General features: G+C 41.5%; 1 protein-coding gene and 1 non-coding gene across 6 annotated transcripts in view; one reads left to right on the top strand and one right to left on the bottom strand.

Annotated features, from left to right (window-relative positions):
• Nucleotides 1-22,980, top strand: part of NPHP1 (nephrocystin 1) — an 82,786-nt gene extending 59,806 nt beyond the window's left edge. For all 5 annotated transcript variants that reach the window (XM_037054994.1, XM_037054996.1, XM_037054993.1 and 2 more), the window contains 4 exons: nucleotides 15,679-15,791; nucleotides 17,738-17,811; nucleotides 20,952-20,996; nucleotides 22,566-22,980. In XM_037054994.1, coding sequence (XP_036910889.1) covers nucleotides 15,679-15,791; nucleotides 17,738-17,811; nucleotides 20,952-20,996; nucleotides 22,566-22,868 — 535 coding nt within the window. In that variant the 3' untranslated portion in view covers nucleotides 22,869-22,980. The remainder of the gene's footprint in view (nucleotides 1-15,678; nucleotides 15,792-17,737; nucleotides 17,812-20,951; nucleotides 20,997-22,565) is intronic.
• On the bottom strand, nucleotides 5,049-5,153 carry LOC118992970 (U6 spliceosomal RNA). The gene has a single exon (XR_005067750.1). It is a non-coding gene; the product is annotated as a U6 spliceosomal RNA (small nuclear RNA).
• Nucleotides 22,981-23,420: the final 440 nt, after the last annotated feature.

Raw genomic sequence — 23,420 nt, 5'->3', positions numbered from 1 at the left:
TATTATTTAAAAATATATTTTATTGATTAACTATATTGTTAAGCTTGTCCTATTTTTCCTCCCCTTTATCCCCCCTCCATCCACCCTGTCCTCCAGTTTCCCTTCCCCTTTATTTCCTGTCCATGGGTCATACATATAAGTTCTTTGGCTTCTCTGTTTCCTTCACTATTCTTAACCTCCCCCTGTCTATTTTATGCCTACCAATTATGCTTTGTATTCCCTGTACCTTCCCCTCCACCCTGTTATTTCCCTCCCCTCACACCACTGAAAACCCTCCATGTGAACTCCATTTCTCTGGTTCTGTTCCTGTTCTAGTTGTTTGCTTAGTTTGTATTTGTTTCTGTTTTTTTTTTTTTTTTAGATTCAGTTGTTGGTAGTTATGACTTTGTTGTCATTTTACTATTCAGAGTTTTTGATCTTCTTCTATTTCTTAGATAAATCCCTTTAATATTTCATGTAATAAGGGCTTGGTGATGATGAACTGCTTTAACTTGACCCTATCTGGGAAGCCCTTCCTTTCTAAATGATAGCTTTGCTGGATAGAATAATCTTGGATGTAGGTCTTTGCCTTTCATGACTTCAAATACTTCTTTCCAGTCCTTCCTGCCTATAAGGTTTCTTGTGAGAAATCAGCTGATAGCCTTATGAGAACTCCTTAGTAGGTAACTGTCTCTTTTTCCCTTGCTGCTTTCAAGATTCTCTCCTTATCTTTAGTCTTGGCTAATTATGATGTGCCTTGGTGTGTTCCTTCTTGGGTCCACCTTCTTTGGGACTCTCTGAGCTTCCTGGACTTCCTGGAAGTTTATTTCTTTTGCCAGATTGGGGACGTTTTTCTTCATTATTTTTTCAAATCATCAATTTCTTGCTCCTTCTGGCACCCCTCTGATTCTGATGTTAGAGCACTTAAAGTTGTCCCATAGGTTCCTAAGCCTCTCCTCATTTTTTTTTTTGAATTCTTGTTTCTTTATTCTGTTCTGGTTGAATGTTTATTTCTTCTTACTGCTCCAGACCATTGATTTCAGTCCCAGTTTCCTTCTCTTCATTGTTGGTTCCCTGTATATTTTTCTTTATTTCATTATGTATAGTCTTCATTTTCTTTTTTTTAATTATCATTTTTTTATTTAACTTTTGTTCAAGTACAGTTTTCTTTCTTGTATTCCCAGCCCTGCACCCCCCCCAGTGCTCCCCACACCCCTCCCATCCCCGCCCCCCGTCTTAGTTATTGTCCATGTGTCCTTCATACTTATTCATGTGAGTCCATCCCCTTTTACTCTGTGCTTCTCTCCCCTCTACCCTCTGGACCCTGTCAGCACGTTCTGTATTTCAGTGTCTTTGGTTACATTTTGCTTGCTTGTTTGTTTTGTTGTTTACATTCCTGTTAAAGGTGATATCATATGGTATTTGTCTTTCACTGCCTGGCTTATTTCGCTCAACATAATGCTTTCCAGCTCCATCCATGATGTTGCAAAGGGTAGGAGTTCCTTCTTCCTTTCTGCAGCATAGAATTCCATTGTGTAAATGTACCATAGTTTTTTGATCCAGTCATCGACCGGTGGGCATTTAGGTTGCTTCCAACTCTTGGCTATTGTAAATTGTGCTGCTATGAACATCGGGGTGCATAGGTTCTTTTGGATTGGTGTTTCAGGGTTCTTAGGATATACTCCCAAGAGTGGAATTGCTGGGTCAAAAGGTACGTTCATTTTTAGTTTTCTTAGAAAATTCCATACTGTTTTCCATAGTGGTTGTACCAGTCTGCAATCCCACCAACAGTGAACTAGAGTCCCCTTTTCCCCACAACCTCTCCAGCACTTGTTGTTTGTTTCTTTGTTTATGATAGCCAATCTGACTGGTGTTAAGTGGTATCTCATTGCGGTTTTAATTTGCATCTCTCTGATAGCTAGTGATATCGAGCATCTTTTCATGTGTCTCTGGATTCTCTGTATGTCCTCCTTGGAGAAATGTCTGTTCAAGTCCTCTGCCCATTTTTTGATTGGGTTGCTTGTCTTCTTTGAGTGGAGCCGAATGAGTTCTTTGTATATTTTGGAGATTAAACCCTTATCTGAGGTATCATTGGCAAATATGTTTTCCCAAGCTGTTGCTTCTCTTTGTATCTTGATACTGTTTTCCTTAGCCATGCAGAAGCTTTTAATTTTGATGAGATCCCATTTGTTTATTCTTTCCTTTATGTTCCTTGCTCTAGGGGACGTATCAGTAAAAATATTGCTGCGTGGAATATCTGAGATTTTCTTGCCAAGGCTCTCCTCTAGGGTTTTAATGGTTTCACGGCTTATATTTAAGTCTTTTATCCACCTTGAATTTATTTTGGTGTATGGTGTAAGTTGGTGCTCAAGTTTCATTTTTTTGCATGTAGCTGTCCAGTTCTCCCAACACCATTTGTTGAAAAGGCTGTCTTTACTCCATTTTATGTTATTGCCCCCTTTGTCGAATATTAATTGACTGTAGAGAGTTGGGTTTATTTCTGGGCTCTCTGTTCTATTCCATTGGTCTATGTGCCTGTTTTTGTGCCAGTACCAGGCTGTTTTGATTACAGTGGCCTTGTAATACAGTTTGATATCAGGTATTGTGATCCCTCCTACTTTGTTCTTCTTTCTCAAAATTGCAGCAGCTATTCGGGGTCTTTTCTGGTTCCATATAAATTTTTGAAGTGTTTGTTCTATGTCTGTGAAATACGCCATTGGTACTTTAATAGGTATTGCATTGAATCTGTAAATTGCTTTGGGTAGTATGGACATTTTGATGATGTTAATTCTTCCAATCCATGAACACGGTATATGTTTCCATTTATTTGTGTCTTCCTTGATTTCTTTCTTCAGTGTTGTGTAGTTTTCTGCATACAGGTCTTTTACCTCCTTGGTTAGGTTTATTCCCAGATATTTTATTTTTCTTTTTGCTATATCGAATGGGATTTTTTTCCTGATTTCTGCTTCTGCTGCTTCATTGTTGGTATACAAAAATGCCTTTGATTTCTGGATATTAACTTTGTATCCCGCTGTTATGCCAAATTCATTTATTAGTTCCAGCAGTTTTTTGGTAGAGGCTATAGGGTTTTCCATGTACACTATCATGTCATCTGCAAACAATGCCAGTTTTGTTTCCTCCTTTCCGATTTGGATGCCTTTTATTTCCTTTTCTTGTCTGATCGCTGCAGCTAGAACTTCTAATACTATATTGAATAGAAGTGGTGAAAGTGGGCAACCTTGTCTTGTACCTGATCTTAGTGGAAAAGCTTTTAGTTTTTGCCCATTGAGTATGATGTTGGCTGTAGGTCTTTCATATATGGCCTTTATTATATTGAGGAATGTTCCCTCTATTCCCACCTTGCTGAGTACCTTTATCATAAATGGGTGTTGTACCTTATCAAAAGCTTTTTCCGCATCTATTGATATGACCATGTGGTTTTTGTCTTTGCTTTTGTTTATTTCGTGTATTACATTTATTGATTTGCGTATATTGAACCATCCTTGCATCCCTGGGATGAATCCCACTTGGTCGTGGTGTATGATCTTTTTGATGTATTGTTGGATGCGATTTGCCAATATTTTGTTGAGGATTTTAGCATCTATGTTCATCAGTGATATTGGCCTGTAATTTTCTTTCTTTGTTGTGTCTCTATCTGGCTTTGGAATTAGGATGATGCTGGCTTCATAAAAAGAGTTGGGGAGTTTTCCCTCCTTTTGGATTTTTTGGAATAGTCTGTGAAGAATAGGGGTTAGCTCTTCCTTAAAAGCTTTGTAGAATTCTCCTGTGAAACCATCTGGTCCAGGGCTTTTGTGTGATGGGAGTTTTTTGATTACTTCTTCAATTTCATCTGCTGTTATTGGCCTGTTCAGGTTTTCTGCTTCTTTTTCATTGAGTTTTGGAAGATTATATTTTTCTAGAAATTTGTCCATTTCACCTAGGTTTTCAAATTTCTTGGCATACAGTTCTGCATAGTAATTCCTTACAATCCCTTCTATTTCTGTGGTATCAGTTGTAATCTCTCCTCTTTCATTTCTGATTGTGTTTATTTGGGTCCTCTCTCTTTTTTTCTTGATGAGCCTACTTAAAGGTTTATCTATTTTGTTTATCTTTTCAAAAAACCAACTCCTGGATTCATTGATCCTTAGAATTGTGCTTTTAGTCTCTATGTCATTTAATTCTGCTCTGATCTTGGTTATTTCCTTCCTTCTACTTGCTCTGGGCTGTCTCTGTTGTTGTTCCTCAAGTTCTTGGAGGCGTCGGGTTAGGTTGTTTGTTTGAAATGTTTCTATTTTCTTTAGGTAAGCCTGTATTGCTATGAACTTCCCTCTCAGGACTGCCTTGGCCGTGTCCCATAAGTTTTGGGTTGTGGTGAGTTCATTTTCATTTGTTTCCAGAAACTTTTTTATTTCTTCCCTGATTTCTATCTTGACCCATTCGTTGTTTAATAGCATACCATTCAGTCTCCATGATTTTGGGTGTTTTGGGTTTTTTCCTGTGGGGTTAGTTTCCAATTTCAGTCCCTTGTGATCAGAGAAAATGCTTGGTATGATTTCTATTTTCCTAAATTTGTTGAGTCTCGTTTTGTGTCCTATCATGTGATCTATCTTGGAAAATGTTCCGTGTGCATTTGAAAAGAAAGTGTATTTAGCTTCTTTAGGGTGAAGGGCTCTATATATATCAATTAGGTCCATTTCATCTAGAGTGTCATTTAATGCTGCAGTATCTTTGTTGATATTTTGTTTGGAAGATCTGTCCATTTTTGACAGTGGGGTGTTAAAATCCCCTACTATAATTGTGTTGCTGTCAATATCATTTTTGAGGTCCTCTAGGAGTTTCTTTATATATTTGGGTGCTCCTATGTTGGGTGCATATATATTTACGATGTTAATGTCTTCTTGCTGGATTCTTCCCTTGAGCAATATGAAGTGACCTTCTGGGTCTCTCTTTATGGCCCTGTTTTTGAAGTCTATTTTGTCTGATATGAGAATTGCTACCCTGGTTTTTTTTCTTGTCCATTTGCTTGGAAAATTTGTTTCCATCCTTTCACTTTTAGTCTGTGATGGTCTAAAAATATGGAATGCTTCACGAATTTGCATGTCATCCTTGCGCAGGGGCCATGCTAATCTTCTGTATCGTTCCAATTTTAGTATATGTGCTGCCAAAGCGAGCACTCTTCCTTCATTTTCTGACTGAGCTCAATCAGTTCTGTGAGCATCCTGATTACCAGTGTTTTGAATTCTGCATTAGATAGGTAGTCTGTCTCCTCGTTGCTTAGCTCTTTTTCTGGATTTTTGATCTGTTCTTTCATTTGGGCCATATTTCTCTGTCTCGATGCACCTGCTATTTTGTAAGGGGCGGAGCCTTAGTTATTTGCCAGGAATCCTCTTTGCTGCATTGTGGTGCTGTGAGGCGGGGAAGGGTCAGAGAGGGAACAATGCCACTTGCTTGCTCCACTCTAGTCCCACTATCCAATGAACTCTCTTGTGAGACTGGGAGTTTCACCTGCTGTGGCAACCCCCACAGTAGTTTACAGGTAGCTTTGAGTCTTTAGTTTCCTGTTCAGTCAGCCCCGCCTTGCTGCACATCCTCTCTGTTCGGCTGCCCCTCTCCCATCTCTGCCTCTCTGACTGGTCTGGGTGAGTGTTTCTTTAACTCTTTGGTTGTTGGAGTTCCATGCAGTTTGATTTTCTGGCACTTCTGTTTGTTTATTGTTTTTAAGTTGGTTGTTATCCTTCTTTTGGTTGTGCAGGGAAGGAAGGGTTTCTACCTACATGTCCATCTTGGCCAGAACTCAACTTTTATATCATTAAGACAAAAAAAAAACATAAAAGAATTTCAAGGTAGAGGTCTTCCTGCTAGTGTACAAATGTCTGTCTCAGGAGCTATGCTTTGCCTCCTGCTGTCCCTGCCAGTCCCAGCCCTGCCTTGTCTCAGTGTGTGCTCTTCTCTCCTCCTAGATCACATGGAGACTTGAGCTCTGTCTTAAAATTGCCACTCTGCATGGTCCAGAGACACACCCTCCTGACAGTGCCAAGTGTGGGTTGGGGCGCCTGTTGGTGTGGCCCAGGCTCAGGCTGGCTCTCCCAGAAACCAAATCCTGGGCACAATGAAGCCAGAGGCCCTGGGGTGGCTGCAGGGCCATGGGCTGTGCGTGGGTTCCAGATGAAAGGCTGGGCACCAGCGTGGGTGCTCTCGTACATCAGTGCCCTGAGTCTGTAAGCCCTGGAGGTGGAGACAAGGCAGGAGTGATCATCTCTTTCAGTCTCCTCTCCCCTGACCTTCAGTGAATGGAGAAAGAAGGCAAATACAGGAAATGTAATATCAGCCTTTCTCCTCTCCTGCAAAGGTGCCTCCCACTCTGTCCCCACCTCCCTTGCTTATGAACCTGGGTTTAGCCAAACTTCTGTGCTTAAAGGAGAAAGGACAGGGGAGCTCTGTCCATTATGCCAGGGGACATACAACAGTGGTGTTAGGGCCACAGGTGGGCAGCCCAGTTCAAGTCTGCATTAGTGCCCATTTTCACCCAGCATCCTTGCTGGCTGGCCTCCTACTGCCCTCTCTCCAGCCAGCAGGTGTGAGGACCCCTGGACGTCAGGAGACCTGTGAAAATACAGTGGATCTGTGTAGGTTCACCTACTTTACCAAACAGCAGCAGCAGAATCCTGCCCACAGGTCTCGTTTTGTGGAGACAGCGTGTTGATGGTGACCTGTCAGCACGAGATGGAGGGAGCAAGCAGAGCCTCCAGTTTCACCAAGACTCGCCTCTCTAATTCTGGAGCTGTTTTCCAGAGGGAGTTAAGGGGCAGGATTTGTCCAGAGGCTCCTGATGAGGGAAAGCCCTGAACTGAGACCCAGACTCCCCGTGCCTGAGTTCCGAACCAGGAAACTGGCCTGCACAAGCAGCCATGTGCTTGTGGGTAGGTTAGCTGTCAATCTCTTCATTTTCCTTTGCCTTTTTAATGCATTCCACCTCTTTTCTTTCTCACTTCCATTATGTTGTTGTTAAAAGTAAATGAAACAAAAGCGTTGCTTCCCTGCAGCCCAGCATTATGTTTGTTGCACTTCCGCCACCAGCTGTTTGTGGGTCCATTTTTACTTCTTCGACTCAGCCAACCTTTCAGGGCTCAGAGATTCCTAGTCATGTGGGTTTGGGAAAATCAGATGGTTTCCTTAAAGAAAACAGAATGAGCAGCATTGCTTCATGCTGTGGGGAGGTGCCCCTACCCTGTGGGAGGAGTGAAGGCCTCTATTGCAGGGAGTGAGGGTGTAGGGTAGGTCAGTGAGAGGAGAAGAGGGTGCAGTGGGAGGAAGGTTCCACCCCTTCCCCTAGCCATGTCAATGGCTGTTCTTCTGTCGGAGACAGAGTTTGGGCTTGCAGCTAAAACACCACCCATGTGGTCCCTGGACCAGAGGGCAGGATGTAGAACAGCCCCTGGGATCACAGCATGAACCTGGGAAGGCTCGAGGAGCCCTCAGGGCTGCCTAAATGGCCCCTGCAGCCAGCATTTGAAATTTGGGTCCAATGTCCCCAAGACCAGAATTTAGCAGGGTTGGAAAGAGATGATTTCCAACTTTGTACACCAAAAGTTATATGTGAAAGTAGTAAGTGTGGCAAGAGAACCTGTCCTGCATTTTTGGATGTTTCTAGAAATGCAGGGGTTAGGAAGTGGTCAAGGACAATTATTTAAACTCTATAAAACTGATCACCAACAGGATCCATTGCTCCTGCACCATCATGGGGTCGGTTACATTCATTCTGTTTTCTATCAACAGGCTGGGGGACTGTTACCTCTGTGATTCTTTTTTTTCCTTCAAAATTTTTTATTTTAGAAATTAAAGAAAACAATTTATAAGAGTTAATGTATCTTTTAAAACCTTTAGTGGTTTTCTTAGCCCAAAGACCTATTTCTTTTTGATAGAGGACATTGTTTGCTGGGGTTCTGAGATTTATCTCTATGGTCTTTCTTTATGCTTCTTGACAGAGTCCATTTCTTTCTAAAAATAGCATTTAGAAAATGTATGTTTAGAATGATTCCAGACATTTTCTTAAGTATCTTCTTAAGAAAGAAGGCTGACCCTGGTGCTCATTCCACCCCAAGTGTTCAGTCTGTGTGTCAGGGTTTTAAAGTGCTCATTTGTCATGTTCCCACATTATTGTTTTGAAATCTCAGTACTGAAATTTTGTTTCTATTTTTTAATTCTTAAGTATTTTCCTCTTTGATGCTATTGTAAATGGAATTGCTTAAATTTATTTTTCAGATTACTTTCTGTATTACAAACATGACTAATTTTTAATGTTAATTTTATATTCTTTAACTCTGCTGAATTTGTTCATCTAACAGGTTTTTGTGGCATCTTTAGGGTTTTCTACATATGAGATCATGTCTATGAACAGATGTGACTTTACTTCTTCCTTCCAGTTTGGATGCTCTTTATTCCTTTTTCTTCCTTGATTGCTCTAGTTAGGACTTCCAGTGATTTGTTGAATACAAGTGGTGAAAGCAGGAATCCTTTTCTTGTTCCTGATCTTAGACAAAAAACTTTCTGTATTTCACCATTAAACATGATGTTAGCTGTGGGATTTTCATATATGACCTTTAGTATGCGAAGGTGATTTCCTTGTATTCCTAGTTTGTTGAGTGTTTTCATTATGAGTTGAATTTTCTCAAATGTCTTTTTGGCATCAATGATCTTATCAGATCATCTGGATTTTCCCCTTCATTCTGTTAATATAGTGTATTACATTGATTGCTTTTGTTACATCGAGCATCCTTGTATTCCAGGAATAAATCTTATTTGGTCATGGCGTATAATCCTTCTATTATGCTGCTGGACTCTGTTTGCTAGTGTTTTGTTAAAGACTTTTGCATCAATGTTCATAAGGGATATTGGTCTGTAATTTTCTTTTCTTGTGGGGTCTTTGTCTGGTTTTGGTATCAGGGTAATGGCCTCATAGAATGATTTAGGAGCTATTCCCTCCTCTTCCACTTTTTGAAAAAGTTTGAGAAGGATTGGCTCTTCTTTAAATATTTAGCAGAATTCACCAGAGAAGCCATTAGGTGCAAAACTTTTCATTGTTGATAGATTTTTGATTGCTGATTCAATTTCCTTACCAGTAATAGGTCTACTCAGATTTTATCTTACTTTGTGATTTACCATATTTTGCCATGTATAATGTGCACCCACATTTTTGGCACACACTTTCAGGAAAACAATTTTTTTGTTTTAATTTTTAAATTAAATTATTTATTTATTTATAATTAGATACTTGGTTTTTATATCATAAAGGGATTTTAGTATTTATTTTTGAACATATTATGGTACAAGAAATTTTATGTTACAAATAATTACAAAACACAAGAAGAGATACAAGGTATAAGAAATTTTATGTACCAATAACAAACTTATGATATTTACCCATCATAGGGTAAGATATTTACCCTATGGGTAAGATATTTACCCATCAAGGAGCTAAGAGCTCCTTGTCACTGTCAATATCAGAAGTATCGTCGTCTTCAATTTCTACATTACTGTGTCTTTTGAAAAGTCACTTTCCTCATCCTGGTAAATTTCACCATCCTCAGTTCCATCCATAGCATTGCTGATGTTGCACTTTTTAAATGACTTCACAACTACTTTCTTATCATTGTCCTACGATCTTAGGATCCAATCACAAACCTGGGCAATAGATGCTTCCTTGACCCTGCCTGTAGGCGTTATATCTTTACCTGCTGACTGCATCCACGACATCTACTCTTTCTTCATTATGGCTTTAATGGGCTTGTTTACTGACACATCAAGAGGTTGCAATTGGCTGATTAGCCCACCAGGTATCACAGCAGGTTGGGTTTTCAAGCCTGCTGCGATTGCTTTCACACTTTGTGTGACATGAGCTTTGAAGTGAGCAAAAATAAACAAAGCTGTTTTTTTAAGTAATCACCCAAGCCTTTGTGACTAGACTTGGTTAAACCAGATTTTTATGTATTCTTCATTCCTCCATCCTTTTTCATGCATGTGGACAATAACTCCACTTAGAATCTTTTCTTTCAGAAAAGTTTTTTATTGAAAGATGTTCATAGGTGGAAGCTTCGTCCCATCTGCACAGCAGGCTAGACCAACAATGAAATGTTTTCTCATGACCGTTAGTTTTGACAGCATGGTCTTTGCTCCTTTGACATCCACAGTTCTGTTGGATGGCACATCACATGTGAGTGGGACCTCATCCATGTTGGAGATTTGGGACAGCTCAAAGCTGTAAGTCTTTCAAAGAATAATAACATAAGAATGAACTTCCAAAAATTGATTATCATTGGCTACTAAAGTTTTGGGGCAAGATTCATTCATGTCCTCATGCTCAAACCTTCTCTCTATATAAAGTTAAAGCACCATGTAGGTGTCCCTGAGAGATCATCAATGTTTTTTTCTTGGGCAATCCTTTTACCTTCTTTTTCTTTTTAAAAAAAAATACATTTTATTGGTTATGCCATTACAGTTGTCCCATTCCCTCCCTTCACTCCCCTCCACCCTGCACAGCTCTCCCCCACCATTCTCCCCCTTACGTTCATGTCCATGTGTCACAAGTTCTTTAGATTCTGTATTTCCCATAGTATTCCTGCCCTCTCCCCTGTCTATTTTCTACCTACTGTCTATGCTACTTATTCTCTGTACCTTCTCCCCCCTTCTCATCCTCCCACTCCCCTGTTGCTAACCCTCCATGTGATCTCCATTTCTATGGTTCTGCTCCCGATCTAGGTGTCCTCTTAGTTTGCTTTTGTTTTAGGTGTGGTTGTTAATAACTGTGAGTTTGCTGTCCTTTCACTGTTCCTATTTTTTAATCTTCTTTTTCTTATATAAGTCCCTTTAACATTTCATATAATAAGGGCTTGGTGATGATGAACTCCTTGAATTTGACCTTACCTGAGAAGTGCTTTATCTGCCCTTCCATTCTCTTTGCTGGACAGAGCAATCTTGGCTGTAGGTCTTTGGATTTCATGACTTGGAATACTTCTTTCCAGCCCCTTCTTGCCTGTAAGGTCTCTTTTGAGAAGAGACAGTGTGATGGGAACTCCTTTGTAGGTGACTGTTCCCTTATCTGTTGCTGCTTCTAGAATTCTCTCCTTCATTTTAATCTTGGCTAATGTAATTATGATGTGCCTTGTGTGTTCCTTCTTGGGTCCAACTTCTTTGGGACTCTCTGAGGTTTCTGGGCTTCCTGGAAGTCTATTTGCTTTGCCAGACTGGGGAATTTCTCCTTTATTATTTGTTCAAATAAGTTTTTCCCTTGTTGGTCTTCTTCTTCCCCTTCTGGTACCCCTATAATTCGGATGTTGGAATGTTTAAAGGTTCCTAAGGTTCTTGAAGGTTCCTAAGCCTCCCCTCATTTTTTAAAATTCTTGTTTCTTCCTTCTTTTCTGTTTGGTCATTTTTTTCTTCCTTCTGGTCCACTCCCTTGATTTGAGTCCCAGTTTCCTTTCCATCGCTATTGGTTTCCTGTGCATTTCCCTTCATTTCAATCAGTTTAGCCTTCATATGTTCCTCTAATTTGTGGCTAAAATCAACCAATTCTGTGAGCATCCTGATCACAAGTGTTTTGAACTGTGCATCTAAAAGGTTGGCTATTTCTTGGTCACTTAAGAATTATGGGCTCTGGGGCTTTGAGGTGTTCTTGAGTCATAATGTTTAGTCTCTTTGCACCTGTTGTGTATGAGGGGCAGAGCCTTAGGTGTTCACCAGGGCCAGACCACCCAGGTGCTGGGTTGTGACGCTGTATGTGGGGGCGGGGTCAGAGAGGGGAAAAAATGGTGCTTTGCTCCGATCCACTCTTTCTCAGATTTCTGTCCCCTCTGTGGCCTCCCACAAGCAAATTGGGCCCCTCTGGTGCCGGTTACCTGGGTGTGTGGGCCCATGTACTCTCCAGGACCCTGTGGGTCTCTCCAAAGAACTCTCTGTGAGCCTGGAAGCCTCTCCCGGCCCCTCGACCCTGAGAAAGTCTTTCCAGTTGGTGCTTTCAGGCTCTAATTCCCGTTGCTGGGGCCCTAGCCTGAGCGGTCTGTCTCACTGTTCGCTCCTTTGCTTGGTTTACCTGCGCACGAATGTGTGACCACAGGCAGCCAGCCATCCTGCGCCCTCACTGGGTTCACCCATTGCCATCCTACACCTGGGATCCACCAACCGCCTCTGCCTCTGCTCCTTCGTCATTCGGACCGAACGATCTTTCCAGCCCAACCCCTCTCCTCTGCTGACTCTGCTCCTCTTACCGGTCTTGCTGAGTGGTACGTTGTTCTCGGACTTCCGTACAGTTCACTTTTCACTGTTTTGGCTGAGTGTTTGTTTCTAAAACTTCACTGTCTTTAAATTTAGTTGTGGGAGGGGGCACAGTGTTTCCACCTATGCCTCCATCTTGGCCAGAAGTTCCTTTTACCTTCTTTTTCTGGTAAAAGATAAATTCCTTTTACCTTCTTTTTCTTGGTCGAAAGAGAGATCCCAATTTGATGCTGCTCCTGAATCCTGGTCTTCGCCTCCTGCCCCACCTCTGGCCACTTTGGAGGTTTCCCTCGTGTTTCCTTCATCTGTCCTGGCATCTGAAGAAGCTTTTCTTCCTGTTGCCTCCACAATCTGATGACACTCCCTGTGGGAGGAGGTCCAAAGTGTCTCTCGGCAGCCCTGCTGCCATGCTTTTTAGCATATTTAATAACTTTTAGCTTAAAGCTTGCAGTGTAGGAAGACCATTTTAACATTTTCCAAGGGGTTTTCCAATAATTTCACCTGCCTAAAGTGTATGAAGAGAAATGCCATGCTGTTCACCTTATGATAATACAGTCAGTGTCACTTACCAGGTAGATAACAATCACCATCATCTATATTACTCTGTGGATAACATACGTCGCTCTTTTGCTCTTCATTTCATTTCACTAAATCGGCTGAAATGGCTTTTATTGCAAGTTTGTCATAGTTTTGTTGACAAACTAATTATTTTATTCCAGAGAATTATTTTGCATACAGATATCATTTCTATAGTTACACTTTAACACATAAGCATAAATCAAATAATTAAAACCATTTATATAGATATGGAATAAGAATCACCCATATGTAATGTGCATCCTTATTTTTCCCTCAAAAATTTGGGCAGAAAGTCATGTTACACATGGCAAAATACAGTAGTATTAATAGGTTTTGTGTTCCTAGGAATTAGTCCATTTCATCTAGATTATCCCTTTTTTTTACTTACAATTTTTATAGTACTCTTATACTCCTTTTTATTTTCATGGAATCAGAAGTAATATCCTCACTTTCAGTTCTGATTTTAATAATTTGATTTCTCTCTTTTTTAAATCCATCTAACTAAAGGTTTGGGAATTTGTCCTGACCAGTGTGGCTCAGTTGGTTGGGTGTTGCACCACAAAGTGAAAGGTCGCCAGTTCGATTCCCAATTAGGGCATATGCCTGGGGGGCCTGGTTTCCAGTTGGGTTGCATGCAAGAGGCAACCAATCAATGCTTCTCTCCCTCTCTTTCTCCCTCCCTTTCTCTCTCTCTAAAATTTTAAAAGAAATTTTAAAAGAAAAAAGTTTGTAAATTTGGTGATCTTTTCAAAGAACCAACTTTGGGCTTCATTGATTTTCTCTATTGTTTCTCTAGCCTCTATTTCATTTATCTGTTCTCTAATCTTTATTATTTTCTTCCTTCTACTTGATGGGGCTTTAGTTTGTTCTTTTTACTATTTCCTTAAATTGTAAAGTTAGGTTGTTGATTTGAGATCTTATTTTTTAATGTAGCTATACATGTCACCCTTAATTTCACTTTGTCCCATAAATTTTGGTATGTTATATTTTCTTTTTAATTGATCTGTAGGTATTTTCTAATTTTCCTTGTGATTTCTTTTTTGATCCATGATTATTGAGTGTGTTGTTTAATTTCCACATGTGTGAATTTTCCAGTTTTCCTTCTGCTCTTGATTTTTAGTTCCATTCCATTGTGATCAGAAAAGATACTTTGTATGATTTCAGTTTTAATTTTTTTAATACTCATCCGAGGGCATGTTTATTGATTTTAGAGAGAGGGAAAGGGAGAGAAACATGGGTGTGAGAGAGAAACATTGATTGGTGGGGTGCATACCACAAACCTAGGACCAAACTCACAACCTAGGCATGGGCCCTGGCCAGGAATCAAATCTATGACCTTTCAGTTTACATGATGACATTCCAACTGAGCCACACTGGCCAGACCTCTGATTTTTTAAATCATTAAGACTTACATGTGGTCTATCCCATAGAATGTTCCATGTACATTTGAGAAAAATGTGTATTCTGCTGTTGTTGGGCAGAGTGTTCTGTGTGTGTCTGTTAGCTACAATTGGTCTACAGTGCTGTTCAAGTCCTCTATATTCTTATTAATCTTCTGCCTGGTTCTTCTGTCCTTTATTGAAAGTAGGTTATTGAAGTCTTTTACTATTATTATAGATCTATTTCTCTCTTTTACTTGCTTTGTATATTTAGGAGTTCTAATATTTTATATATACATATATGCCTTACATACTTCTTCTTGGTGAATTGACCCTTTTTTCATTACATAATATTCTTCTTTGTCTCTTGTAACAGTTTTTTGACTTAAGGATTATTTTGTCTGATACGTTATTTTTAGCCATCCCTACTCACTTTTGTTTACTCTTTGCACAGAATGTCTTTGTCCATCCTTTCATTTTCAACCTATAAGTGTCCTTAGATCCAGAGTCTCTTGTAGGCAGTACACAGTTGGATCTCATAACCCATTCTTCCAGTCCCTGACTTCCATTTACACTGAAAGCTATTACTGATAAGGAAGGACTTAGTATTGCCACTTTTTTAGTGATTGTATGACCCATAGATATTTTTTGTTCCTCATTTCTTCCTGACTGCCTTCCTTTGTGTTCAATTGATTTTTTGTAGTGACTCATTAATTCCCTTTTTATTTCCTTTTGTGTACATTCTATATTTTTTGTGGTTACTATGGGGATTGTATTTAACATCATAGAGAAAATAATCTATTTTAAGCTGATAATAACTTCAGTATTTAAATTTATTTTCTGTTTTTGAGTCCTTAATGTGTACCAGGCATTTCATTAAAAATGCCACACTCACCTCATTTTAATCCTTTTATTAACCTTCTAAAATGCAGGTATTACTATCTGCGTTTCACAGGTAAGGAAAGCAAAACACAAGGAGAATAATTAACTGACCCAAAGTTCCATAACTGGGAAGCAGGAAAGTCGGAGTTCAGTCCAGTCTGCCACACCCTCCCACGTTCCATCCAGCACTGTGAACAGTCTGAACTCAGTCTCCTCTGCGTTCATCGCATCAGCTGGGGTGGCCCCATGGCTTTGTTAAAACTTGTAGCAGACTGGTCTCTTTGTTTCCAAAACATGTAATTCATGACTTTTAAAAATTTGACATTTAACATGGGTGATAGATAAATGGAAGCATAGGAATGACAAAACAGAGTGGAGACTTGAAAGTACACACATAAAAAAGTAGATTAAAGTTTAATGTGGCCAGCTTAGAGTAGGAATTTTCCTCATAATTGTCGCACTCTTTCCAATAATGAAACAAAAAGTAATAAATAAATAAATAAATAAATAAACAAACAAACAAATAAATAAATATTGTAGGTTGGAATGTAGGAGATTGTTTAGTTAAAACATTTTTTTTCTTCTTTAATAGTCTACTGCCAGAAACATTAATTGGAAGTATGTGCTACATTCATTTGTTGATATTTTATCGCCAAATTCTTGGAGATGTACTCCTGAAAGACAGGATGAGCATGCAAAGTGCTGGTAAGGGGTCTTTGCAATTTCCTTTTGTACAATAATGCATCATGCTTTGAGTAAACATAACCTATATCTTCTTCCAAAAGTGACATTTGAAATAAAAATTTTAAAATAGCATCAGAGTCAATAAATTACTACAGATGCAAAGCATTGTACTTAGTGTATATCCTGTGTGAGCTCAGTACATACTTAGTTCTTTACCATATACATATTTTCTTATTTCCAGTTCTGGAGATTTGAGTTCCTAAAACTCAGATATAATCATATTTTTCCTCACTGTCTCTGAATAATCTGTTTCTACCATGTTTGGTATTCACATCATCTTTCTGGAAAGAGACTGAAATCACCCAAAATAACTGGTTCTTGATGTATAAACTTTAAATATCAACAGATTAGTTAAAATTGGCAAATTCATATGAGAGGTATTCAGGAGTTCTGTGTACTATTTTTATTTTTGCAATTTTATTTAAACTTGAAATTTTTCCCAGTAAAATGTTTAAAAATAGGTTTAAACATGAGTTGCCACACATGATTGAACTTGCAACAAGGAATGTACGTATTACAAGGATTGCCTCAAAAAAAATTAACTTCACTGGGCAGTCTTTGAATTCGGTAGATCCGAAAGCAGGTGTGTTTGGAGTGCCTCCTGCATGCCAGGCCTTGTGAGACAGGCACAGCCATTCCTACTCTAGTGGAGCGATGTACCTTAAACATAAAATCACACGAATAATCCTTTCCACATTTTGGAATAAGTGTTCTGAAGAAAAATGCACAAGAAAGTACACAGTAGGAAGGCCTGAATTAATGTGTAGGGTGAGGGAAGCCTTCTCTGGGCAAGTGATGTGAAGATAAGCCCGGGGAGAGGAGTTCGAGTTATGAAGAAGGAGGTGGGGGATACTGCTTCCTGGACAGAGAGACCATAGTTTGTGTGAAGACTCAAGGCAGGAAAACATGGGTGCGCTGGAGGGACTGGAATTGAAAGCACGCCAGTGGGGCCGGAGAGAGGGAGTGAGAGGGAGAGCCCTGTGGTGCCTTAGCATCTGGACGAGTAGAGTTCATGGTGAGACGGGTCCTCTGCCAGGGACCTGACACCTAGATGGGTAATGGAAACGGAACTCTAAGTCGGAGAGGCACAGACATTTCTCAAGGAGCAATTATCACTCTAAGAGAGGACAGTTAAGGCAAGCCTTTTAATCATCACTGGCCTTTAAATTTAATTCAGTGACTCTAGAAGCAATTCATGGATGACACGACTTCTTAAAAAAGATAAAGCTTATTTGTTGTCCTAGAGAAGGTTACTCAGATTATTGGCTTCATTGGAACCTGGCCATCAGAATAAACCTAGAAAAATCTGGAGAATGGATTTATTTTTCCCCCTACTAAAGATACAGGATCATCTCCAAAGTGTTCTTCCTCGTGGACTTCCTCAAACAGGTCTTTCAGATGCCATTACTTATTGTAGAATACCACTACTCTCCTGCACAGTATTTAGGCACGTGGCCAAATCCCCAAGCCCCGATGCCTTCCAGTCTCATTCACCACCATCCGGTGACCCCCAGACACCAGGGTTCTCCCCCAAGTGCAGGGGACTGGACTCAGGCACCAGCAGCCTCCTTTCTGCTGGTGCCTCCTGACTCCTCCTACCACACCACCGTCATGGGAGGGAAGTGAGCCTGGAAAAAACACTGAAGAGCACAGTTTTCTAGTGTTATTCTGTTCAGAGCCACTTTACTTCTACCCTAAAAGCTCTGTCCCCTTGGTACAGGCTCGTTCCAGAACCCTCTGGGGTATGGGTGTAGGGGAGGACGGAGGTTGACTTCTAGAGGATTAAATGTTAGAATGCGTTGTCAACAAGTATTGTGATCCCAATTCTAATCAGAATGAATGATTTTCTATTGCAGTAAAACATTGGATAAATTTGTATAGAATCCTTTTTGGTCTTTGTATTTCAGATTTAATCAGTAATCCCGTACTGGCTACCTTCCCCGAGCTCCTGCAGCAGCCGGACGTGATGGATGCTCTCCGGGTGGGTGGCCTGGTGTGCTCGGGAAGCAGCTGGACACACTGCACCGGCATGTTCTGACACCTGCTCTAGGGTTTTCCCCCTATTTGGATGACACCTCCTGATCTGTGTCCATTTTCTAGCTCACTTGGTCCCATCCTCCCTTTCTTAGTGTGAGTGTAACTTTCCCAGGCTGCCCAGGACCGGTTAACCAGGTGGAGTGCACGCCGCATACACCGTGGCAATCTCTTGTCTCTCGTCTGTTCCTTGACTTACGATGGCCACCAGCTATGGCCCAAGAGCAACAATCCAAAATGGTGTGTTAGATAAGTGAACTGAGCTCTCAAGGGAGAGTCAGGGCATGCCTATCATTTTTGTTTAATTTGATATATACTATCTCCTGCATAAATGGCCGCTAGTTGAACCAGATGAAATCTCCCATTTTCAGCCATTTTTCATCTTCAGAATGTCAGTTTTATAAAAAGCTCAACTTGCTTTATCAAGGTCAATGACTATTAGAAAACCTCTATGCCTACCAGGATGATGCTCAGATACCAAGGTAGGGGGCTCAGGGGAAGTATGACCCAGGTCCTTGGAGACTTGAAGAAGGCAGCAAATGAGGACCAGGAATTGTTCCATTAAAGAGGTCCTGGCTGATACCCGGCTGGGGCCACGTCAGATTTTGACAGGCAGAGATGGGAGTGGGAGACACTACAGGTGGAAGGCTCAGCACGGAAAAAAACTTTGCAGCCGGAAGGACTACAGAGTGTTCTTGAGCAGAGCAGCTACCCATGGGGCAGGTTGAGTGTTGCCAGATTGAATGTTGCCATCTGGGCACGGCCTGTGTGAGTCTCATGTCCAGGTGGGGAGGGTGACCCGTGAAGGTTTTGTCAGGAAAACTCCCGACAGCACAGAGAGGTTGGGGAGCACGCTTGCAGGAGGAAGGTGAGCTGTGTTGGGAGGCGACTTCTATTGGTAAAGAAGGAGGTCATATGAGCCTGACAGAGAAATGGAGATTTTTATGAGACTTTGAAACTGATTTCATGTGCTGCTGTGGCTGGTGTGGGGCTGTCAACAGTAACAATAAAGTTTCCAACAAAATCACTTCAAATGTTCAAGGCATATGATTACCCATAGTTGCAGACAAATTCATTTGGCACTGTAGTTAGATGATGCAGAATTTCTCCTTCTTCCCTTATAAAGTCATTAGTATCATAATGTGTATTCGTTATGCAGGACATACGTACATTGACTCATTTGATAAAGATTTCATGAGAGCCCACTGTGGCTGAGGCACTGTGCTGGGCACTGGGAGGTTTCTCTGGGTGTGTAACAGTCCCCGAATCTGGGCGTTGGTGTTAGCAGGAACCCCAGGGCTGGTCCAGTCCAACCTCTGCACTTCCTGGTGAGCAGACAGCAGAAAGGGCTGTGACCTGGCTGGCCACGCAGCACAGCTCTGGGTGCATCCAGATACACCACGGGCTTTTCCAGTAGCGTGAAGTTGTTCACAGATACTATTATGTGGAAAGCAATAAGGTCCATTTGTTGTATAAGTCTGTTTAAGTATATACATTTATATTTATATAGCTGCCTATGAACAGGTCAGGAGAATAGACTCTAGAAAGGCAACAGTGACTACCTCTGTATGTTCTTAATTTTCCAAAGCAAATTATTTAAATAATAAATGATAAAACGAAAGAGTAGTTTGTTCCTACAGCCAGTCTTGTGCCTTCTCTTGGTGGTGCCCTGTATGACGGGGGAGAAGCTAGGCTGTGCGAGGTCGCTAGCTCAGGTTCTGCTCCCACTCACGGTGCCTTGCAGCATGGATCTGTGGGAGGCCCCGCTACACAGTCACCCAAGGGTGCAGGCTGATTGCATCACCTGCACGAGTGGCTTCCTGTGTTCCCAGCTGCCCCTCAGGAAGAGAATGGGGGCCTGTCCACGGGCCTCCCTCTGCCTGTGCCCCCTGATGGCATGGGCAGCTCTGCTGGCACTTTATTGACCAGAATCAGTCACACAGCCCCCCTGAACTGGAAGGGAGCTGAGAGGTGGTCTCCTGTTTGGTCCAGAGGAGGGAGTTGTGATCTTGGTGCATAGTAATGGCCTCCCCTCCCCCATGCTTTTTCTGTTCCTGCCAAGTTACAGTAGGTGAAACATGCCACTGCTTCCTGGTAACTCAGGGAAAAGTGAGCTGGGACCTTGACACTTAAGAACAATGGGCAAATGTCACCAGCCGGCAATAGGTCTAAAGTTGCTGAGTGCTATTCGTGTTAAGCCAGATTCCTAACAAAGTTCATGCTGTGCCGTGTGTGAGCTTCCTACTGTTAGCTCAGCAAAGTCCAGTTTGCTGTTGGTGCTTGGATTGCCAATGATGGCACCTGGCTTGTCGAGTGAAGCACTCTGGGCTCTAAGGGTCCTCTTCATACTCTCTAGGACCCTGGGTGCAGCCTCAGCAGGTTTAGGAGAATACCCCCGAAGGCGGCTCTTCCAGGGAGTCACAGGACTTTCTAGTGAAGGCCTCCCTACCGAGGAGGGGCTGATGCGTCCGTGGAACCCATGCAATCAGGCGCCTGCAGGAGGACACGTTTGTGAGCCCAGGACCCAGCAGCTCAGAGCCAGGTGCTGCCTTGCTTACTGTGTGTGGAGCTGGCGCCAGGAAGCTCCATCCAGACTTCTGTGTGGCTAAAGGAACTCCGGGATTTTATTTCTTAAAAAAGCATTGATCTGTCCTCGTGGACAGATTGAAAATATTCGCTTGTGGAGCTGTGCTGCATTTACGTCACCTGACCATTGTCATCCTCCCAGCAGACAGAATTGTAGACAAATGAATTTCCTACCATCTTTACTGTCTCACCTTGAAAACTTGCTAGTGTTTGGTTGTTCAGCTACTGTGTTTGTGCAGTTTGAATGTATGTGTTACTTTTTCATTGACTCTGCTCTTAGATTAGTTTTAACTTGTAAGAAGCATGGGTTTCTGAGGCATCTCTCCCTGCCTGGCCAGTCTGGCCTCTGGTCATTAGCATTAGATGCCCACAGATTCAGTTCTGATGTGTGTCAGTTCTCTTTTAAGCCCCATCCGTAGGTTCACTTACAGTAAAGTTGCAGGCATGTGGCAAAGACTTGTGAATCCTCAGATTAATTTAACATTTCTATTTCTTTTTTAGTGTTCGTGGGCTGAGAAAGAAAGTACATTAAAAAGATCAGAGAAGGTAATGTGTTTTTCCACCCAAACATCCTATTTGCAGTGTTGGTGTGTGCTTGCCCGTTCCAATAATGGCTTTTTCTTATTTTAGTGAAAGTAGCTGTAGTCATAATCCTGAGTCCATTAAACTGGGTCATTATGCTTGCAAAGACACATTCCAAGAATGGTCTGGGTGACCTTTCAGATCACTGAATTTCATTTAGCTGAGGGGAAGTTTCTAAACCAAAGTCTCCTGGTTGACTATCAAATTTCTCTTATTAAAATTTCTTTTTCTTGTAGCTCTCAAAGTCTTTATCAGGCAAGGAGAGGGAAAAATAAAGTTGGCCTCTGAGGAGAGGAGGGTATAAAGGGACAAAATGATAATTAGAAAAAAATACAATAAAGATTAAATTAAAAAATTGGACTCATCTGGGTCATACATTGGAAAAAAGCATGGCTCGTGCTCGAATTCCACAGAAGCATGGTCACTGTAAACCAACAGTACCTGCACTGTCAGTGAGCAGCGCCTTGTCTGCTCCAATCTAGGATTCAGCAAATGTTTTCTGTGAAGGGCCACCTAGTAAATATTTTTGGCTTTGCAGGCCCTGTGGTGTCTGTCACTGTGACTCAGCATTGCCATGGTAACCCAGAAGCAACTATAGACAGTATGTAAATGTCTGAGCATGACTGTGTCAATAAAACTTTACTCATAAAAAGGAGGTGTGGGCCACATTGGACCCACGGCCCATGGTTTTTGGACTTCTAAAGTGTTACTTGTCTGTAAACTAAAAATCCTGAAAGGCAGGGGGAGTATGCATATTGTATTTTTATTTGAGCCTCCCTCTGACCAGCACTTCTACATTGACCTTTGCTAGAACAGGCAGAGGTAAGGCTCTCCTGGAACAGCTGTGAATAAGTTGTGGGACCTGAGCCTGTGGAAATCGCCCTCTACACACAGGTGGCCGGGAGGGGCGGCATCTGTGTGCAGACTCCGCTGTGTTTGGATGCCTCCACCTTCGGGCTGTGTGCTCTGTGATTCCCTCTCAGCCTTTCGGTGTCAGGGGCCGAGTGACAGTGTCTACGCTGCAGACTCTTGTCACTTGGGAAGAGTCTGACAGCAAATCTTACTCCTGGGGTCTGCTTGCTCTGAATTGCATGCAGAACACTTGCTGCCTTTCCCTTACAAAAACGTTACAATTCTCTGATGTGCTATAATAGAATTACATGGTTACAGCTGACTTCACATTGCTGCATTTACTTGGACGCACACCCCTGTCATGAGGATTAGACTTCAGCACCCCAATCTCCTTGATGGAAGTGGTGAGACACCCTCAGTGGGGCTCAGGAGAGCCCGGGCCTCAGAGTCCCCTGTGGACCGAGGGAGAACTGATCCTCTCTGCTCCACGGTGACTTGGGGTCTATTTTCCACTGAGAGGGGCTGCTCTCTGACTGAGTCCCTGGTGCAGAGCCCGTGACCTGCCAGGCACTGTGTCACCTCCACCCCACCCCTAATGGCTTTTAGTTAACAGAGTTCATTGATTTAACACAGCAAATAATGACACAGATCCATTCACAGCAACTTGTTCTGTTTTCCCAGAGAGACAGAGAGTTCCTGAAGGCTGTATTTCTCCAGGTCTACCACGACTGTGCAGTCCCCCTTCTCCACTCTACACTCCTGCCCTCATTCAGGTGGGCAGAAGAGGAGACTGAGGCTGCGCGGTGGAAAGTCATCACTGATTTCCTGAAGCAAAACCAAGAAAACCAGGGTGCCCTCCAAGCTCTGCTGTCATCAGAGGGAGTCCATGAACCTTTTGACATTTCAGAGCAGACCTATGACTTCCTGGATGAAGTGAGAAGAAAGCAGCTTGACAATGGTGGCCATGACCCTCAGCTGCCCTGAATGCAGGTACAGAACCAGAAGTGCCTGCCACATTGAACTCGGGCTTCCTTTTCTTTGCGCAGGCCACATTCTTTAAGAATGTCTGTACAATAAAATAAATTTTTATGGGAAACACTGCTGTATCTAAATTTAAAGAGAAGTTTTTAAAAACCAAGTAAATTTAAGTTGACTGTACCTATAAATTTGTATAAAAGCAATATTTTATTAAAAACAAAATTTACAATTATCAAAAAATGAAAATACAATCCACAGAATGGGAGATGATATTTATAAATCATATCTTATAAGAGTCTAGTATCCAGAATATGTAAATGTATGATTATTGCTAATAGAACTAATGTGAAATGAAGGGGAAATTGGCATAACCTATTTGAGGAAGCTGTGTTGTTAATCACTTAATTAAATCTAATATTTGAATGTGATTTATCCTAATTAGATATAAAGGAAGAATATCTGATTTTGCCTTTTTGTATCCATATAGTAGGAGCTCTTAAAAAAAAGTTCAGGTATTGGGAAATGAATTAACGCACCTTTATGTCAAAAGAATATAGG

The sequence above is a fragment of the Sturnira hondurensis genome, unplaced genomic scaffold (genome assembly GCF_014824575.4).
Source record: "Sturnira hondurensis isolate 20B ecotype Veracruz unplaced genomic scaffold, ASM1482457v3 Scaffold0008480, whole genome shotgun sequence".
Lineage (NCBI taxonomy): Eukaryota > Metazoa > Chordata > Mammalia > Chiroptera > Phyllostomidae > Sturnira > Sturnira hondurensis.
This window is presented reverse-complemented; position numbering and strand designations above follow the sequence as displayed.